The 19639-nt window shown below is 54.7% G+C and overlaps 1 protein-coding gene across 2 annotated transcripts in view; it reads left to right on the forward strand.

The window, feature by feature from the left end:
• The first annotated feature begins 384 nt into the window (after positions 1 to 384).
• LRRC75A (leucine rich repeat containing 75A) overlaps positions 385 to 19639 on the forward strand; it is a 49606-nt gene continuing 30351 nt past the window's right edge. The window contains exon 1 of one of the 2 annotated variants that reach the window (XM_033181754.1): positions 385 to 857. In XM_033181754.1, coding sequence (XP_033037645.1) covers positions 612 to 857 — 246 coding nt within the window. In that variant the 5' untranslated portion in view covers positions 385 to 611. The remainder of the gene's footprint in view (positions 858 to 19639) is intronic. The other variant, XM_033181753.1, reaches the window with a different exon arrangement.

Here is a 19639-nt window from a genome sequence, read left to right on the forward strand (position 1 = left end):
CCAAACTTTCCCCATCTCGCCCGACGCACCGGACGCCTCCCGCGGGCCTCACTCGGGCTCGCGGTGGTGGAAGCGTCGGGGGAGCCCTGTGGGGACCAAAAGCGACGACCCATGGGGCCTGCCCGTTCCCCTCGCCCCCATGCCACGGCCCCGGGAAGCGCAGCGCTGCCGCCGGCAGGAGGCGCGACGGCCGGGAGGACGCAGGCAGGGAGCGCCTGGCGGTCCCCCGCCCGGAGCCGCGGGGCGGGAAGGAGCCGGAGCGCGGCGGGGAGGGAGGCGCGCGGCGCCGCGGAGCTCGGGCGCGGAGGCGGGGGGCGGGGGCCGGGGCGGGGCGGGCCGGGCCGGGGCCGGGCCGGGGCGGGCCGGGCCGGGGCGGGGCCGGCGGGCGGGCAGGCAGCTAGCGCCCGGGGAGCGCGCCCGGGGAGCCAAGAGGGAGGAGCGCGGGGAGCGCCGACAGCCGCCCGCCCGCCCCCGCGCCGCCCGCGCGCAACAGTTCCCCCAAAGTTGCAGCCCGGGAGGCGGGCGCGCACGGGCGGCCGAGGGGCGGGCGGTTGGCGGGGACGCGGCCTCGCGGCCCAGCGCGGAGAGTCCCGGCGGGCGGCGGCGGCGGCATGGGCACCCGGCAGACCAAGGGCAGCCTGGCGGAGAGAGCCAGCCCCGGCGCTGCGCCGGGCCCCCGCCGCGAACGGCCCGACTTCTGGGCGTCGCTGCTGCTGCGCGCCGGGGACAAGGCGGGGCGCGCGGGCGCGGGGCTGCCCCCCTACCACCGGCGCGTCGGCATGGTCCAGGAGCTGCTGCGGATGGTGCGCCAAGGCCGGCGGGAGGAGGCGGGGACACTGCTGCAGCACCTGCGCCAGGTGAGCACGGGGAGGGGGCGCGGGGGGCGCGCCGGGCAAGGGGGCGCGCTGGGCCGGGGGGCGCCCCACCCCTAACCGAGGAAGCCGGGGGCACCGAGGGGCACCGCCCAAGGCCCCCTTCCGCGGAGATGGAGCCCTGTCTGGCAGCAGGTGCCTCGGCGCTCCCCCTGAATTTGGGGCCTCAGGGCAGGGTGGAGGAAGGCTGGCCAGTGAGGCCCGCCAAAGGGGACCTGTTGGCATAATGTCCCCACTGCTCTCCTCCGCAGGAAGAGAAGAAGGCTGGTCTCCGGGGATAGTCGGTGGGCGGGGAAGCAGGGATGCCTGCCTGATCTGGGCCAGGGCTCTTTTCTTCCTGTCTGCCCACTGGCAGTCACTCCCTACCGAGGGTCCTCAAGGAATGCAGTTATCAGTTGGACCTGGCTTGGCTTCCCGAGAGCCAGTCCAGGTACACAGCCCTGGGGCCAATGAGATTCCAGTCCCTAGGTCCTTCAGTCTCCTGGGAGGCATCCTGGATTGTAGTTCAAGGAGACTGTTTCCTCTCCCCTGACTAACTTTGGCAGATCCTCAACCATGAGCCCCTGCGGAAAGCTGTAGAGACAGGAGAGCTGGATTTGGTGTCCTGCGTGACCACCTAGCCAGCAAGAACTTCAGGAGGCTGCCAGGACTCTGTCCTTAGCCTGTGCCTGCCCCACTGGCTAGGACAAATGTTGCGGAATTGGCCAGTGCTTTGGGGCTGCCCTGGGGCTAATGCTGTCACTCATTTCTCTGTGGCTTGTTTTCCGTTCTCACTTTCTTTGGTGGGGAGAGGAGCATGGCCCATGCCATGCATTTTGTTGAGTATAAGTCAGGCAGGGGAGTGCAAAGCTGCTCTCCTGCATCACCAAACAGGTTGTCTTGGCCTGGCTTTGAGGGGTAGACAATTCCGGCCCCATATTCTTGCTAGACTAACCCCATTAAAGGTGGAGTCTACCGTGGATGGCAGAGGGAAAATCTCAGGTGACCTTTCTGAGGTTTTCTAGTCACCGATGAAAGAGGCTGTAGGAGCACCTTCCTGGGAGGAGCTTCCAAAATCTAATCAGACCGACATCCTTCCTGGGTTCTGCAGCTCTCTCCCCCACCTTTGTATCTGGTGCGCTCTTACCCTAAAGTATGTGTCCCCAAGCTGCACACTGCACAGGGAGAGGCAAGCAGAGACGTGGAGACTTGGGAAGACGGGAGACTTCTGCTCCTGCCTCTGCTTTTCCCAACAACCTCCAGAATGATGCCCAAGATACTGCCAGATCCCCATGTGCCTTCTCTGAGTTCAGTCATCAAAGAAAGATGACATTATGCACCACTTAACTTTAGCAGTGTGTATTTCTTTGTCTTTTGCAAATTGGAAACTGACATAGGGCCTTTATAGTAACTCTTTCACTTTTAAACAGAAGAATGGGTTTTCCAGACCATGGTATCCCATTTACACACCATACAGTAAGATTTTCCTGATCACATGCTGTTTCCCCCATCCTGCAGTGGGTGCTTTGGGGGATACAGAAGAGCAGAGGGAGCTGGCAAGCACTTCTTGGAGGGTGAAAGACCAGAGTGAAGCTCGCATGATGGAGGGTCGCTTGGAGGCCCATGGGAGGAGACTGGACCCAAAGTGGTCAGATACTTTGGGCTCCCCAGTCCCTGTATGGCTGAGTATGATTCCACATCCTGGGAACATTGAGCTTCTGCCTGCCTTGCAGGGGAGTAGATAAGCCCCTGCAGCCCCACTGTGGGATCCTTGAAGCAAGAAGCATTTCCTCAGACATCTGCACATGGGTTTTATTGGTGTCCTGATACTCGCCTCAGCTGCAGGACTGGGAGGACTGGGAGGACTGATGGGTGGTGGGAGGGGGCTTATCAGACTTCCCCCTTTTCTGTGAAAGCAGCAGGTCCTCAGGCTCTGGGCTTGGGTTGGGCTCCTTTAACCGCTGGCTGGGGATGTGAGGGCCGTGGGCCTGAAGCTGCCCTGTGTGTCCTGGAATGGATGAAGCAGGACCCCTCCAGGAAGTGGTCATGGGCCTTGAGCAGTGTGGGAGTGGAGCACAGGAGTGTTCACATGCCTGTGACAAAGTGGTGGCTTTCTAGGACCCTGAGGCCATTTGGAGGAATGTCCAGCTGGATTTGTGCTGTGCACTGAAGTGGCTCTTTCTCCCAAATTGCATTTTCCTTTCCATTCCAGTTTTCTCCTCTAGTCTGGAGGTGGTGATGTTCGGAAAGGGGATGAGCAGCCAGTGAGAGCCATGAGAACACCCAGGCCTCACTGGGGTCAGACCAGCAAGACAGCCAGTAAAGACAGGGGTCTGCAAAGCGTGGGACACTGAGTTCTGCAGGAATGTCCCACAGGCCTCTGGGGTGAGTGTCAGTGAGCAGGCACAGAACCAGGGAGAGGCAGCAGCGAGGACAGTAGCCCTCACCTCCATTCACACAGCATGTTCTCCTGCGTTTGATAACGTGGATTTCGCTGCTGGATTTGTGTATGCCCAGAGCCATATGGCTGGTGGGGCCTCCGGAGCCTTTGTTCCTGTGCTGCTTAGCCTCTTCGAGTCCTTGATCTTTTTGAGGCTCTGAAAGAGCTACACACAATCTTCCCAGACAAATGCACTGACTCACGCGATCTCACAGGCAATTTCGGAGGGTTCACGAAGCCCCTGAAACCTAGCTACAGACTCCAAGTTCAGAATCTCTGCTCCAGTCCGATACCACTGTTCTGCCTGCTGTGACTTGCTCCAGGCTGGGGATCTGGAAAGAGGGACCCAACCCGGGTGCATGTGTGGCAGTTCACGGTGGGCTGAAGGATTGTGGCTGCTGGTGCCACTTCTTCTGAATGCCCCTCTTCAGCATCTAAGATTTGGAGGGTGTCCCTCCAGCTTGTCACTTGCTGGAGAGGTATCAGGAAGCCTCATTCAGCACAGACGACCCTGAGCTGTGGCCAGGGGTGCAGGCAGGATGCCAGGCATCTACCTTGAAGGAACAGAAAGTAATCCCCTTCCCTTTAAGATAAGTGTAATCTGAGAAGAGTCCAGAACCAAGGATCAAGTAGGCAGCTCTCCTTCCAGTCCTCAGTCAGCTGTGACCTTGAGCCCAGCAGATAACCTCTCTGAGTTGTGTTTCTTTGTTCCTCAAAGAGGGATCTGGGGTACGGAGCAGAGCAAATGCTACAAAGTGTGTGAAATGGTGTTGGTGCTGCCATTCAAGACACATTCTCTTGGTGACTATGATAAGAAACAGGAGAATCTGGCTTACTTTGGGTCTGGCCAGACTAGGTGCAGGGTTGTGGCATCCTTTCTCAGGCCTGGCCCAAGGATTTTTTGGATTCTATCTACCTGGCCAGGGTTCAGTCTGGATCATAAACTCACTGCACATTTAGAAGCATCTGGAGCGAGTGCTCGTGGCGATAAAAGAAGCCAGCTTTGGATGGGAGAGGCCGTTCCTCTGCCCTTTTCTGGCCGCCATCCTTCCAGGCCTTCCCCTTCCGCAGATGTCCTTCCCCAAGTCTTGGGCTCAGGCCTGATGTCTTTTTTTTTTTTTTTTTTTTGAGATGGAGTCTCGCTCTGTCACCCAGGCTGGAGTGCAGTGGCGTGATCTTGGCTCACTGCAAACTCCGCCTCCTGGGTCCAGGCCATTCTCCTGCCTCAGGCTCCTGAGTAACTGGGACTACAGGTGCCCACCACCACTCCTGGCTAATTTTTTTGTATTTTTAGTAGAGACGAGGTTTCACCACGTTAGCCAGGATGATCTCGATCTCCTGATCTCGTGATCCGCCCGCCTCAGCCTCCCAAAGTGCTGGGATTACAGGCATGAGCCACCGCTCCCAGCCAGGCCTGCTGTCTTTAAGGAGGCCTGGAGAAGAAGTAACCTTCCGTCACTGAGAGCGGGCAAGTGCTAGGCCACCTGGAAGGTGAACTGTCATCTCTTCAGCCCAGCAGTTTCCCTGAGTCCTCAAAATTTTGGACTGAGCTGTCAGCCTGTGTCATGGAGCAGCAGAAAAAGACATCTGTTTCCCTGGGACACACCCAGCTGAGGTAGCCCCTGTCTTCATGTTCACCAGCACCCCAGCTTTCCATGAGAAGAGGCTGATGGGGTTGGTTTACTCGAAATATGGCGCGTGCCCCTTAAGCAGGGCTGTTCCTATATTAACCTGTTTGGGCCCCCCATTGGTATGGTTAGGGCCTGGAATCCTGGTTCCCTCTGCTGTCTGGGGTGGTGGGGTTGGCTTCACTCTGCACCTGGGAATAGGAGCCACATCAGCTAATGCCAACAAGAACCACTGAGGCCAGGCGCAATGGCTCACACCTGTAATCCCAGCACTTTAGGAGGCTGAGGCAGGCGGATGACTTGAGCTCACGAGTTCAAGACCAACCTGAGCAACATGGCTGTCGCTACAAATGCAAATACAAAAATTAGCCAGGTGTGGTGGTGTGCACTTGTAGTCCCAGCTACTTGGGAGACTGACGTAGGAGGATGGCTTGAGCTTGGGAAGCAGAGGTTGCAGTGAGCCAAGATCAAGCCACTGCACTCCAGCCTGGGCCACAGAGCCAGGACCTAAGAGTTTAACTCAAGAGGAGCTGATTAATGGACAGGCACCTGGAGACTCCCTGGAGATGTGGAGACTGGACAGGTCATTACTACCTGGAAGCAGAAAGATGAGCATAATGACCTCTGAAGGTCACCTTTTTCCTCCCACCCCCACCTAAGAACACCTCTTTAGGTGAGCAGGTTGGCAGTCTACCAGACACCAAGCAGGGGGCCCCTACGCTGGGCCTGCTCTTCTTCCTCCACCTGGAATGCTTTTCTTGTTTCCACTGAATGCACCTTACCTTTCCAGGGCCACCTTCCTGGGCATGTCAGCCTAAGCTCAGAAATCCATGTGCCTCTGAGGGCCAACCACACTGGGAGGCATTCAGTCCATGCACAGTTTTTCCCTGATCTTCCTTTTGTTTGTCAGATAAGGTCTAGTGCTTCCTGAGGGTGGAGACCCACCACCACCACTATTATCCACTGTATGGTATTGAAAGCCTGCAAGCTTGTGGCATACCTTAGTGAGTCTGTGTGCCGTGAAGATGTGTGTACGTGTGTGTGTCTCTGCTGCTGTCGTCAGTGTGTCCTCAGAAAGCATTTGGATTCCCCAGCTACGGCTGTGCAACTGTGGGCTGATTTACCAAGCTTGTTAGTACTGTCATGAGACACAGCACGTTTGTTTTCCGTGTGGTTGGATTTCTGGGAGTGATGTCCACAGGGCTTGGCTGTTCCTGGCAGCCTGCCAGGTGGTGGTGTTCTTGGAGAGAAGAGTGGCATAGTGCCCAGGCTCCGTGGCACCACGGGATCCCATCCGGCAGGTGCAGTCTGGGGCCTCTGCCGAGGTGGCGGGAGGGGAGTGGAGCCTGATGGGAGAGCCTGGCCTCCACATTCCTGATCGGCTCTTGTGCTGAATCATGTTCATTTCCTCCACAAAGAGAAACCTCCCTTTTTAAAATCCACCGCTCTCTGCCTGGGCTGGATGGAGGCTTTTCCAGTGATAAAGATGCAGAGGGATTCCTGTCTCAGAGCCTGCTTCATTGGTTTCCAAGGCTGCCAGGGACAGTGACTGGGGAAATAGCAGCCTCTGTAGTGGCTAAGCATGACTGCAGGGGCTGTAGCTGGGCCGGTTATTCTGACTTTAGGGTCTGGTGAGGTGGTGGGATGGGGTTGCGGGGTCCTTTTTTCTGGAACAAATGCCACCTCCTCAGAGATGACCAGAAACTGCTTTGCTATCTTCAGAAGTCCTAAAGTACCCTGGCCTCTATCCATGGACCATCAGGGTGGGTGCACCCTCCCCTCCCCCAGTGTCATTTCATTGCCATGTGTGCTTTTCTGGGGCAGAAGCCATAAAAACTGGCACACAATCTGTTTTCAGGAAATTCTTACAGAATGGATTGAAACTTCCCATCAGGCACACACTTCCTCCAGCCTCTGTCCCTGGCGTTCTCTCGCAGGAGACAGTGGGGTTTGGCTCAGACTTCTAAAGTGTTTCTACTGTGAGCATGGGCCGGGATATTCCCCCATCCCCCTGTAACCTGTGGGGTGGAAGCCATGATTCCTCCCTGCATCCCCACACCCTGTCTGCAGGGGAGAGGCTCCTTGAAGAAGGGTTATCCAGTGACCAGGGTCTTCTCCAACTCCCCCATCAGGATGCAGAGGGGGTGGGGTCAGCATTGGAGATTCTCCCCACAGCGTGGGGATCCTCAGCCAGCCATCTGGCTCCCCTTCCTCACCAAGAGAAGGGCCGCTGGTGCCCTGCGAGAAAACCACACATGCGTGTGCGCTCTCTCTCGCTCGCTCTCTCTCTCTCTCTCTCTCTCTCTCTCTCTCTCTGCTGGTCCTGGCTGCTCCTGGCTGTTCTCGCCGACTGTCTTAATCCTTTCAGGCTGCTATAACAAAATACCATAAACTGGGTGGCTTATAAGCAGCAGATATTTATTTCTTACAGTCTGGAGTCTGGAAAGTTCAAGATGAAGGTGCTGGCAGATTCACTGTCTGGCGAGGCTGCTTTCTGGTGATGGTGCCCTCTCGCTGCATTCTCGCATGGTGGAAGGGATGAAGGGTCTGTCTGGGGTCTCTTTTATATGGGCACTAATCCCATTCATGAGGGCTTCAGCCTCATGACTGAATCACCTCCCCTAGGCCCCACCTCCCAATACCATCACCTTGGGGGTTAGGATTTCAACATATACATTTGGGAGTGGAGAGGAGGGGACGCAAACATTCAGCACTGACTGTCATGTCCTCTCCCATTAAGAGAAACTGGAATGGAGGTAGGAGAGGGCCCAGGCATCTAAAACAGCAGATTTGGTTTCTGCATCTTGGACTCACCATTACTAGAAGGGCTGGGTGTTCTAAACGAGAACAGAGACTTTGGCACGCCAAGCAGGGGCGGGGACCCCCTCCTGTGGTGCCTGCTCTCCTCCCCACCCCCACCCGGCCCTGAGCAGTGCCCACGTGGCTCTCCAGGAGCATTTATTTCCCAGCTTTTTTTTTTTTTTTTTTAACTTTTATTAGCTCAGACTCCTGGCTGCTGCAGCCATATGGAGCTCTGCCGGCGGCTGCTGCTCAAAGAGATGTGGCATTTTGATGTTTCTAACTTTATCTTAACCAGGAGAGATACGGGATCGCGGCTGAGTGTGGGGAGTGCCCTTGTGTGTGAGTGTATGCCGGGGCCACCTTCAGAGCTGTCCCTTGCCCCTGCTTGGCCCTCAGTGTCCGGACGGTGTCCGCGTGTCTTTCTGCCTCTCTGCCTCCCACTCCTTGCGGCTTTTCTTGGTGTCTCTGTTTCTTTCATTGTTTCTTCCCTGCTGTGTGTTTTCCGCTTCCCTGGGTGAGAAGCAGACTCTTGTTCCTCTGCCGGATCTTGGTCAGCTCCCCTCTGCAGCCTCCCATCCTCTGCCAGCAGGAAGTTTGGGGAGTGGGGCTGTGAGAACTGGAAGCGGTTGGTGGCGGTCAAGAAGGGCGCCCAGCTCAATTTGATTGTCTGAGTGTCAGCCGCCGTGCCTTGGGCAGGAGAGCAGGCATTAGGGACACCTCCCCCATCTGCACATGGCTTTCTAGTCCATAAAGCATTTTCTCATTTATTTTGCTCCTTAGGTGGTGGGGTTTTTTGTTTTTTGTTTGTTTGTTTGTTTGTTTTTGAAATGGGGTCTTGCTGTGTCGCCAGGCTGGAGTGCAGTGGTGCCATCTCGACTCACTACAACCTCTGCCTCCCAGGTTCAAGCGATTCTCCTGCCTCAGCCTCCTGAGTAGCTGGGATTACAGGTACACACCACCATGCCCAGCTAATTTTTGTATTTTTAGTAGAGACAGGGTTTCACCATGTTGGCCAGGATGGTCTTGATCTCTTGACCTCGTGATCTGCCCACCTCGGCCTCCCAAAGTGCTGGGATTACAGGCGTGAGCCACTGCGCTCGGCCTCATTAAGTGGTTTTGTGAAGCTGACAGAATATTGCTTAAAGTAAAATTGGTGGTTTTTAAAATATTATAAAAGCAATATACAATTATAGAAAAATGAGAAAATTAGATGAGCAGAAAAGAAAAAAAACCCGTATGCATTAAATCATTTATTCAACAATCGAGTTCCTGCTCCTCCCAGCACCCGTCTAGGCACTGGGGATACAACAGGCAACTCACCAGGAGAAAACCATGGCAGCAACTGTTTCCCTCCAGGAGGGATGGCAAAGATCCCAGAAGCCAGCACCAGTACAGGTGCACAGCCTGGCACAGAAGGGAGGCTGGCTTCACTGGGAGCCAGGAGCCCTCAGTTCTGGCCCCAGTGGAAACCATAACTTGCCCAGCCCTTTCCCTTCTCTGGCCTCAGTTTCCCCATCTCCAGAATGAAGGCGTGGTGGGTGAAATGACCCCTGAGGTTCCCTACCACCGCTGAGATTGCACCGGGTGCCTGTGGTTTTGGAAAGACCCCTTCATTCCCATGTGTGGTCAGTTATTTCTTCTAGGCCCTGAGCCAGATTCACATTCAAGCCCTAAGTTCACCCACCTTGGCCTCAGCTGGTGCAAGAGCTGGGATGAAGCGGTCCCAGGACAGAGGGGACACAGATACCTCCCCACCAGGTACTGGGGCCGACCCCCATACAGCTGAGGCCAACCTGTCTGTGCCGACCGCAGTCCTAGCTGATGGAGGGTGAAAGGCCTCATCACATGGTGCCAGGAGCAGAGGCCAGAACCAGGGAACCTGCAGACTTTCACACATGAGCAAAGCCCAGCACTCACAGAGGCCTGAGCTGCCCTGTGTGCCGTAAGCCATTCATCTCAGAGCGTTGGGGAGGGGAATGAGGCTGGGGCAGGCTCTGCTGGGACCCGCTGCCTACGTAACTCAGTGCCTGGCTCCCTTGCCACCTTTCTGCCTACTGTGGGGGCTGCTCTGGCCCCTCGCACATCCTCCCTCTACTTTCCGCTCTGCCTTTTCTGAGGGGCTACTCTCCATGCTCATCTGGATGGAGCCTGTCCCCATTCCGGCCTCTGTCCTGTCCACAGAGACCCAGACCTGCCAGCCCCAGCCAAGCTTCAGGGCCTTTGCCTTCAGAGGGCAAGAACCCTGCCTGGCACCTGACTGTGCACTAGTACTTGGTTCTTTCACTCAGCAGACGTCCCTGGGCACCTAAGCAGAGCTGGCACCAATTGGAACAAGTAGGGAAGGCAGGGTTGGCCAAGGTGCTCATTTCTAGAAGGGCTCAGAGCATGTTCCGATGCCAAGGCCGGGCGCGGTGGCTCAAGCCTGTAATCCCAGCACTGTGGGAGGCCGAGACGGGCGAATCACGAGGTCAGGAGATCGAGACCATCCTGGCTAACACGGTGAAACCCCGTCTCTACTAAAAAATACAAAAAACTAGCCGGGCGAGGTGGTGGGCGCCTATAGTCCCAGCTACTCGGGAGGCTGAGGCAGGAGAATGGCGGGAACCCGGGAGGCGGAGCTTGCAGTGAGCTGAGATCCGGCCACTGCACTCCAGCCCGGGCGACAGAGCAAGACTCCGTCTCAAAAAAAAAAAAAAAAAAAAAAAATCAGAGCATGTTCCGATGCCATAGAGGACTGGCAAGTGATTGCAGGGCTGGCCATGGTCAGATTCCAGCTCTGCCCTTGTCTCTGGCCATGGGGGCCTACACAGGTGCAGGGCACACACACACTGACTGCTGGGCAAACCCCTTTCCTCAATGGGGCTCATGAGTGGACACAGGCACTAGGCCCAGGAGCTGTGGGTAGCCCCATCTCCCCCACTTCCTAGGTGGGCTTTGCCTGACCTGCTCTGCCAGTGCCTCCCAGCGGCCCTGGTCCTCAAGCCTGTCCCTCTCCTACCCACTTGGCCTTCCCACGGCCCTCAGCCCAGGTCTCTCCCAGAGCATGCCAGGGACCTGTAGGAAGTGCCCCCAGCTGTCTCAGGACCCCGTGCAGTGCACATTCCTACCCTGCAGTCACTGTCCCCATGGAGCCTCCGCCCACAGATACAGGTGCCAAGGAGGCTTGCAGGACAGCCCTCATCCACCAAGGGACACCCAACACCACAGGGAGCCAGCACTTGCAGCCTGGGAAGTTGGCAACCTGTGCTGCCCCCCGTCCCACCCCACTGCCCTTAGTTTCTGCCTATGCAGTCACAGCCTCCTGGAGCCCCAGGTTCAGGCCCTGCCCGATAGAAAGGGACAGGAGTGGGGCAGGTTTCTCTCCCTTGGTGCCAGGGGCAGGTAAGGGCCCAGGAGAGGCTGCCCCGCACCAAGCATAACGGTCAGAATTCCTGCCCTGGACCTAGACCGCCCAGCACACACCGCGCACCTGGCAGTCCTCCAACACCCCTTTCCCCATAGAGACCTGGGGAGTCCCCTGTGGGTGCAGACTGTGGAAAGGGCTGTGTTGTAGATGATGGAGGAGTCAGAGGAACAGGAGCTGCAGGTGCTCCTGGGGAGGCAGAGCTCTGTGGTGGGCTGGGCGGCTGAAAACAAAACCTCTGTTTCTGATTCCCTCCTGGTAAATGGTCAGCCTGGAGCTGCCTGCCCCACTGTCTGGAGGGCCCGTAGCTCAGATGCAGGATGAGGACAAGCACAGACAGGGCTCAGGGAGGAGACATGTCTCCCCTCCTCTGCTGAATGCCAGGACCATCTCGCCCACCCACAGACACCTGCTTCTGCCAGGCCATCATGGGGGATGGCAGGGGGTAGCCAGCAGTCCTCCTGTACTGCACCTGCCGGGGCCCAGGTGTTGAAGATTGTTGAAGATTGAAGCTCTGCGTTCCTATGGCAGGGCCTACAGTGGACTCAGCATGACAGTGAGATGCTCCTGAGATTGGTTCCTAATTTCCTACTTAAGGCTCTTAATGTCTTCCCATGGGGATGTTACTTCCTGTATTATAAGCCAGGCTTCTCCAGAGAAACAGAATCAAAAGGAGATTTACATGTATAAACACATACAGTTGCCGGGCGCGGTGGCTCAAGCCTGTAATCCCAGCACTTTGGGAGGCCAAGACGGGCGGATCATGAGGTCAGGAGATCGAGACCATCCTGGCTAACATGGTGAAACCCCGTCTCTACTAAAAATACAAAAAACTAGCCGGGCGAGGTGGCGGGCGCCTGTAGTCCCAGCTACTCAGGAGGCTGAGACAGGAGAATGGCGTGAACCCGGGGGGCGGAGCTTGCAGTGAGCTGAGATCCGGCCACTGCACTCTCAGCCCGGGCGACAGAGCGAGACTCCGTCTCAAAAAAATAAAAAATAAAAAAATAAACACATACAGTTGACTATCACACTTCCTATGAGTGAGCAGGAGGAGCCACAGAGAGGGAAGCATGGAGGGGCTCTCATCTCACCTGGCACTAGGTAGGTGCTGGTACCCGGTGCAGTCCTGTGGCCTTGTAACAGGCTACCTGGCTGCCTTGCACATTGTGGTCTCACCGGCTCTCTCCTGGCAGTGGTCCTGGCTCGCTGCCGTCAGAGGACAGGCAGCGCTGAGGTTCTAATGTCCTTAGAGGGCCAAGTGGCCTGGAACTGCCTCTGCCCCTTTCCCTCCCTGGAGGAAATGGCAGAAGGAGGGGTTCCATGGCTCCTTTGGTGAGAAGACCTGCTGTAGTCAGAGCTGAGATGTTCGACAGAGGCGCACACAGCCCAGAGACAAGGAGTGGCCTTTGCAGGGTCACGTAGGACTGGAACCAGGTCTCTGATTCCCAAGACCCTGCCCTGCCCAGTGGTCCCTGGAGAGGTACTGGAAGTGATGCCTAGGTCTGTCCCAGTGAAAAACTCGGTGTTTTCTGAGCTTCCTCGGGTTGGGACAGGTGGCCTGGGTTCCCTGATCATAGGCAGGATGGAAGAGGGGGCTCTGGGACACAGAGGACCTGTGCTGTCCCTTCACTGTGGCAGGAGAAGGAGATGGGGAGGGACAGCCTCAGGAGAGAGGAAGAATGGGGAGCATAGTTACCTTGAGTGTATTCCTAAGTCAGTGGTCTCCAATCTTTTTGGCACCAGGGACCAGTTTCCTGGAAGACAGTTTTTCCATGGCCAGGGGTGGGGGATGGTTTTGAGATGATTCAAACACATTATACTTATTATGTACTTTATTTCCATTATTATCACGTTGTCATATAATGAAATAATTATACAACTCACCATAATGTAGAATCAGTGAGGGCACTGAGCTGCTTTTCCTGCAACTAGACGGTCCCATCTGGGAGTGACGGGAGACAGTGAGAAATCGTCAGGCATTAGATTCTCATAAGTGTGCAACCTAGATCCCTCACGTGTGCAGTTTACAGTAGGGTTTGTGCTCCTATGAGAGCCTAATGCTGCCACTAATCTGACAGGAGGTGGAGCTCAGGCAGGAACATTGGCCCACTGTTCACCTCCTGCTGTGCAGCCTGCTTCCTAACAGGTCACAGACTGGTACTGGTCTGTGGCCTGGGGGTTCGGGACCTGTGCTCCAAGTGACACTTTTTCAACTGTTTATTTCTTTTTTATTTTTATTTATTTTATTTGTTTTTTTTTTTTTTGAGACAGAGTCTCACTCTGCCCCCCAGGCTGGAGGTGCAGTGGTGCAATCTCAGCTCACTGCAGGCTCCGCCTCCCGAGTTCATGCCGTTCTCCTGCCTCAGCCTCCCCAGTAGCTGGGACTATAGGCGTCCGCCACCACGCTCGGCTAATTTTTTTTTTTTTTTGTATTTTTTAGTAGAGACGGGGTTTCACCATGTTAGCCAGGATGGTCTCGATCTCCTGACCTCATGATCCACCCGCCTCGGCCTCCCGAAGTGCTGGGACCACACGAACAGTTTATTTCTTAAAGTAAGATGTTGAGATGGTGGTGGCTATGACAATGATGACCTAGTGTTGGAGGAAGCAGAGAGCAGGACCATGACCTGAAGAGGTATTCCTAGCGAGGGGCAAGCTTCATGAGCTCGCTGCCTCCATGTTAGAATTTGGCTACAGCTCTGCTGCTGGCAGCCCAGGAAAACCAAGAACTTGGGGGTGTAGAGGCCCTTCAGTGACTGAGTCAGGTCACTCAAGGATGCCTATCACCTTGATTTCCTTCACTGAGGGGGAATGTGGCTTCTAGCCCATAGAGTGCCTTTATGAGAAGTGGAAGAAGGTGCCTGTCTGGTTGGGCACAGTCAGAGTCAAGGCTTGGTGAGTTCAGCCCCACCCAGACACCCTTGTGCAGTACATGCCTTGCACAGCTGTACTTGGCAGCATTGGTGAGACTGCACGGAAGTTTAGAGTCTTTATCAGCCGAGGCCTTTAAGGAGCCTTAGCCCTTCTCCTATGCATCTCCTCGGGCACAGCCTTCTTAAATCACCTGAGGCGATGAACTGCGGAACACCTGCCAGAACTTGGCTTCTGCCTCTCAGCTGGGTACTTGCCCTCTTTCTCTTGAATCGAGGAGCTGCAGGAATTGGGAATCTTCTAGAAAGTTCCAATTCAACACCCTGGCTCTCAAAGAGGATCAGACAGAATCTAAGACAACCTGAGTGGATCTGGACTCACCCAGTCAGGGGCACCAAGGGCACCAGCAGAGACATCAGGGTGTCCTTGTTGGGCTCCCTTGAGCCCCAGACCCTGCAGTATTGCAGGGGTCCAGGACTCCCCTCAAGCTTCTCCGACAGTTCACATCCTCACCTCTGGCAGTTCTGGGGGAATGAGGTCTGGGTGCTCCTACCCCGGTAAGTAACTTCCACTTCTTCAGGCTTAGTCACTCCAGTGGGTTTAGTTTTTCCTAGGATGTGCCAGTCTTCTGAACTTTTTATGATTCTCAGCTGCAGACTTATGTTTTCCACAGCCTTCTGGAGTTGTGGCGTTTCGGGGTAAAAACAGTCTTAGGCAGGATTGTCACTGGTGGGGTTTCCAGACAGCTGTCGGCCCAAGACAGACCAGCAGGAACTCAGAGGGGTTGGTTTGGGATATGGAAACTCAGACACATGAGAATAAGTTACCTGTTCCAAGAATTCCCATCTCTCCAGAAAAGGTCCAGCAGGGCGAGGTGAATGGAAATGGCTTTGGTGTCACTTGTCTTAGGGAGAGGCCGGTCCATGAGCCAGGACCAGAAGAGGGCTCTCTGAGGATAATGGGGACATGGAGCAGGGAGGGACTTTGGGCTGGAATTAGACTCTTTTAGAAAATGGGAGGCCAGGGGCAGTGGCTCACTCCTGTAATCCCAGCGCGTTGGGAGGCTGAGGCAGGCAGATAACCTGCAGTCAGGAGTTCACAATCAGCCTGGCCAACATGGTGAAACCCCATCTCTACTAAAAATACGAAAATTAGCTGAGCATGGTGGTGCGTGCCTAACCCCAACTACTTGGGAGGCTGAGGCAGGAGAATCTCTTGAACTTGGGAGGCAGAGGTTGCAGTGAGCTGAGATGATGCCACTGCACTCCAACCTAGGTGACAAAATGAGACTCCATCTCAAAAAAAAAAAAAAAGAAGAAGAAGAAGAAAAGAAAATGGGCAAGAGGTGAAGTGTGGGCAGCTGGTTGGGGACCTGAGAGCAGGTATGCAGCAAAATGCTCCAAGTCTCTACCTGGGCCATGCTCTGAGGGAGGGAGTCCAGCGAGAGAGACCCTCAGGGTGGGATCAGGGACGCTGGATGGAGAGAGAGCCCTGAGATGCCGCAGGAAGCTCAGGGCCTTTGCCTGGCCCATGGCATTGGCCGTCTTGCTTCACCCACCTCCACTCCCACAGCTCCTACCCGCTCCCTCCCAGTATCTTGAAGCTGTAGACAAACTCACTGACTCCTGAGAAACCAGGCATAGGCCCCTCCCAGCCCTGAGGACACCACCCCCACCCTGTCCCCTCCTCTGCAGCCCAGAAGGCTCGCTGATTTTCCACCTTGGGGAGGGGAATCAGGCCCTGAGAAGCAGGGTCCTAAGATGGGAACGACTTTGCCTGGCTGCGGGGTCTGGCAGCCCCTTGGTGTTCCTTCTGTCTCCTGCTAGGAAGGCCCCTGGAAGGGCATCTGTGGCTCCCTTCCTGGACCGGCTCCTGCCCTCCCCACTGCCCAGAGCGCATTTTGAAAGGTCTTAGGGAAAGTGGCCAAGCGTAGAGAGGTGGAAGAGCACAAGCAGGGCCTCACCCCTGGCCACAGACGTGGGTCCTGGGGCCCTCCTCCTCTATCCCGCCCGCTCTCCCCTTCCTGCCTGAAGTTGAAAGCTAGCTGGATTGGAGCTGGATTCCTCATCCAGCATGACTCATCTCTGCTCACCCAGAGGGAGGGCAGCAAGAGGTCTGAATCTAGATTCTTGGAGGTCTGGCCTTGGCCTTGGCCTTGCCTCTGACCTAGAGATTTAAAGTGGTAAAGACCTTTAGTTTGTGATAGTTAACTTTATGTGTCAGTCTAGCTAGGTTGTGGTGCCCAATTTTGGGTCAAATACTAGTCCAGATGCTGCTATGAAGGTATTTTTCAGATGTGATTAACATCTGAGGCTAGGCATGGTGGCTCACGCCTGTAATCCCAGCACTTTGGGAGGCCCAGGTGGGTAGATCACTTGAGCTCAGGAGTTTGAAACCAGCCTGGCCAACATGGTGAAACCGGTCTCTACAAAAACTACAAAAATCAGCCAGGCATGGCCGGGCACAGTGGTTCACACCTTTAATCCCAGCACTTTGGGAGGCCAAGGCGGACGGATCACAAGGTCAGTAGATCGAGACCATCCTGGCTAAGACGGTGAAACCCTGTCTCTACTAAAAATACAAAAAATTAGCCAGGCGTGGTAGCGGGCGCCTGTGGTCCCAGCTACTCGGGAGGCTGAGGCAGGAGAAAGGCGTGAACCCGGGAGGCGGAGCTTGCAGGGAGCCGAGATCGCGCCACTGCACTCCGGCATGGGCCACAGAGTGAGACTCCATCTCAAAAAGAAAAAAATCAGCCAGGCGTAGTGACGGGCACCTATAATCTCAGGTACTCGGAAAACTGAGGTAGGAGAATCGCTTGAACTTGGGGAGGCAGAGGTTGCAGTGAGCTGAGGTTGCGCCACTGCACTCCAGCCTGGGTGACAAAGTGAAATTCAGCCTAAAAAAAGAAAGAAATCTGAAATACCTACATGTGAAATCACTAGCCTTTGAGTAAAAACAAAAGCCAAATAAAACCAAGTGCAGTGGCTCACTCCTGTAATCTCAGCCCTTTGGGAGGCCACAGTGGGAGGATTGCTTGATGCCAGGAGTTCAAGACCAGCCTGGGCAAACAAAGCAAGACTCCATTTCTACAAAAAAAAAAAAAAAAAAATTTGAGACAGAGTCTCACTCCATCACCCAGGCTGGAGTGCAGTGGTGCAATCTCGGCTCACTGCAACCTCCTCTTCCTGGGTTCAAGTGATTCTTCTGCCTCAGCCTCCCGAGTAGCTGGAATTACAGGCAAGTGCCACCACGCCCAGCTAATTTTTATTATTATTATTATTATTTTGAGACAGAGTCTTGCTCTGTTGCCCAGGCTGGAGTGCAGTGGCACAGTCTCGGCTCACTGCAAGCTCCACCTCCCGGGTTCACGCCATTCTCCTGCCTCAGCCTCCCAAGCAGCTGAGACTACAGGCGCCCACCACCATACCCAGCTAATTTTATTTTATTTTATTTTTTAGTAGAGACAGGGTATCACCCTGTTAGCCAGGATGGTCTCGATTTCCTGACCTCATGATCCACCCACCTCGGCCTCCCAAAGTGCTGGGATTACAGGCATAAGCTACTATGCCCAGCCAACACCCAGCTAATTTTTATATTTTTAGTAGAGACAGGGTATCACCCTGTTAGCCAGGATGGTCTCGATTTCCTGACCTCATGATCCACCCACCTCGGCCTCCCAAAGTGCTGGGATTACAGGCATAAGCTACTATGCCCAGCCAACACCCAGCTAATTTTTATATTTTTAGTAGAGAGGGAGTTTCACCATGTTGACCAGACCAGTCTCGAACTCTGGACCTCAGGTGATCCACCCTCCTCAGCCTCCCAAAGTGCTGGGATTACAGTCATGAACCACCATGCTCAGCCCATTTCTACAAAAAAATTTTTTTTAATTAGGCGTGATAGCATGCACCTGTCGTCTCAGCTATTCAGGAGGCTGAGGCAGGAGGATCAGCCTCCTGAATAGCTGGGACTACGGGAGTACAGAAGTTCTAGTCTGCAGTGAGCTAGGATCACACCACTGCACTCCAGCCTGGGTGACAGAGAGACTCCATCTCAAAAGCATAAATGGATAAAAGCTGATTACCTTCCATAATATGGGTGAGCCTCATTCAATCAGTTGAAGGCTCCAAGAGAAAAGAGAGGTCCCCGAGGAAGAAGGAATTCTGCTTCCAGACTCCAGACAGCACTGCCAGCTCCTCCCTGGGTCCCCAGCTTCCTAGCCTGCCCTGCAGATTTCAGACTTGCCAGGCCCCACAATCATGTGAGCCAATTCCTTAAAATAAATCAATCCCTTCCTCTCTCTCCACACACACACACACATCTTATTGGTTCTGTTTCTCGGGAGAACCCTGGCTAATACTTAACTTCCAAGGGCTCATAGAGGCAGAGTCAGAAATTTCCAGGGGCTCTGGAGCCCTCAATCACTGCCACTGGCTAACTGTATGAGACAACCTTCCAGCCCCCAGCTTTTCACTCTGAGAAATGGGCTGTTCCCATGAAGACTCTCCTGCTTGGAACACAGGTTGTTAGGGAGCCAGAAGGATCTTCTAAGTCATTCCTCTACCTCTTTGCCATTTTACCTGCAAATCATTTGAGGATGAACCAAATGTTTCATTTCACTTGGGCAAAATTTACTGCAGAGAGGGACAAATGGACTTAAATGCGTTTGCCAGAAGGTATAAACAACCGATTCAGATAATTTCCCAAGCAGAGAGATTAGGAGGGCGCTGGGATGGATGACAAAGTGCCGAGAATTCATGGAATGTAGGGGACTGCAGACCTCAGAGACCATCTGGCCCCAGACATACTGCAGAATCCGAGTCCACAAGAGGTCACGGGGAAGCAGGGGAGGGGCTTGGGAAATAAATCTGGGAAATATTGCAAATGCCACCACTCTTTCGGAGTCATAAAACAGTAGCTGAAATGTCCCGCACGAAAAGGAAAATGGTTATTTGTTGAATTATTTGTGTTCCAAACGTATTTGGTCCAAGTCCCTCTTCTGCTGCCCTCTCCAACTCTTTGGAAGAATGAGCTGGTGCAACCTTCTCATTTGTAGGTGGGGAAGCTGTGGTGTAGGAGGGTGGCCTGCCCAGGGCCACACAGTGAGTTAGGGTCTAACCCAGGTCTTTGTCCCTCACCCTCAGCCACGTGTGGGCAGAGCCATGACCATGGAGGAGCAGACAAAATCCTCCGTATGGCTTGATGCGCCTCTCAGCTTACTTTATATTTTTCTGAAGAGAAGGCATCCTTTAGATATTTATTTGTTGCTAAAGCCGTTTCTTGGATTTTAATTAAGTTACACTTGGCAACGGCTGGGCATCTGTTTCCAGAGGCCTGTTTCACACAGAGGGTGTCATTTTTTAAGACTTCAAAGTTAAAACACAAACAACACGCAGTCATGAAGCCCCTCACTGAGCAAAGCTGCCAAACATTGCCGCCCAGGCAACTGACTCCTGCTGGGCAAGGCAGACCTGGTGGCAACGCTCGTCACTGTTGAGGAGGGCCAGCCTGCTGGGGTGCCTGGCTTCAAAAACCTGCAGGGGCCATATGGCCTTGGATGGGTGGGAGAGTCATGACTTGGAACCCCCTGGGCCCTGAGGTGGAACCAGAGAACCACAGTCTTTACCTCTCATCCTTCAGACAG

This window comes from Trachypithecus francoisi, unplaced genomic scaffold (assembly GCF_009764315.1).
Source record: "Trachypithecus francoisi isolate TF-2019V2 unplaced genomic scaffold, Tfra_2.0 Lachesis_group20, whole genome shotgun sequence".
NCBI classification, from domain to species: domain Eukaryota; kingdom Metazoa; phylum Chordata; class Mammalia; order Primates; family Cercopithecidae; genus Trachypithecus; species Trachypithecus francoisi.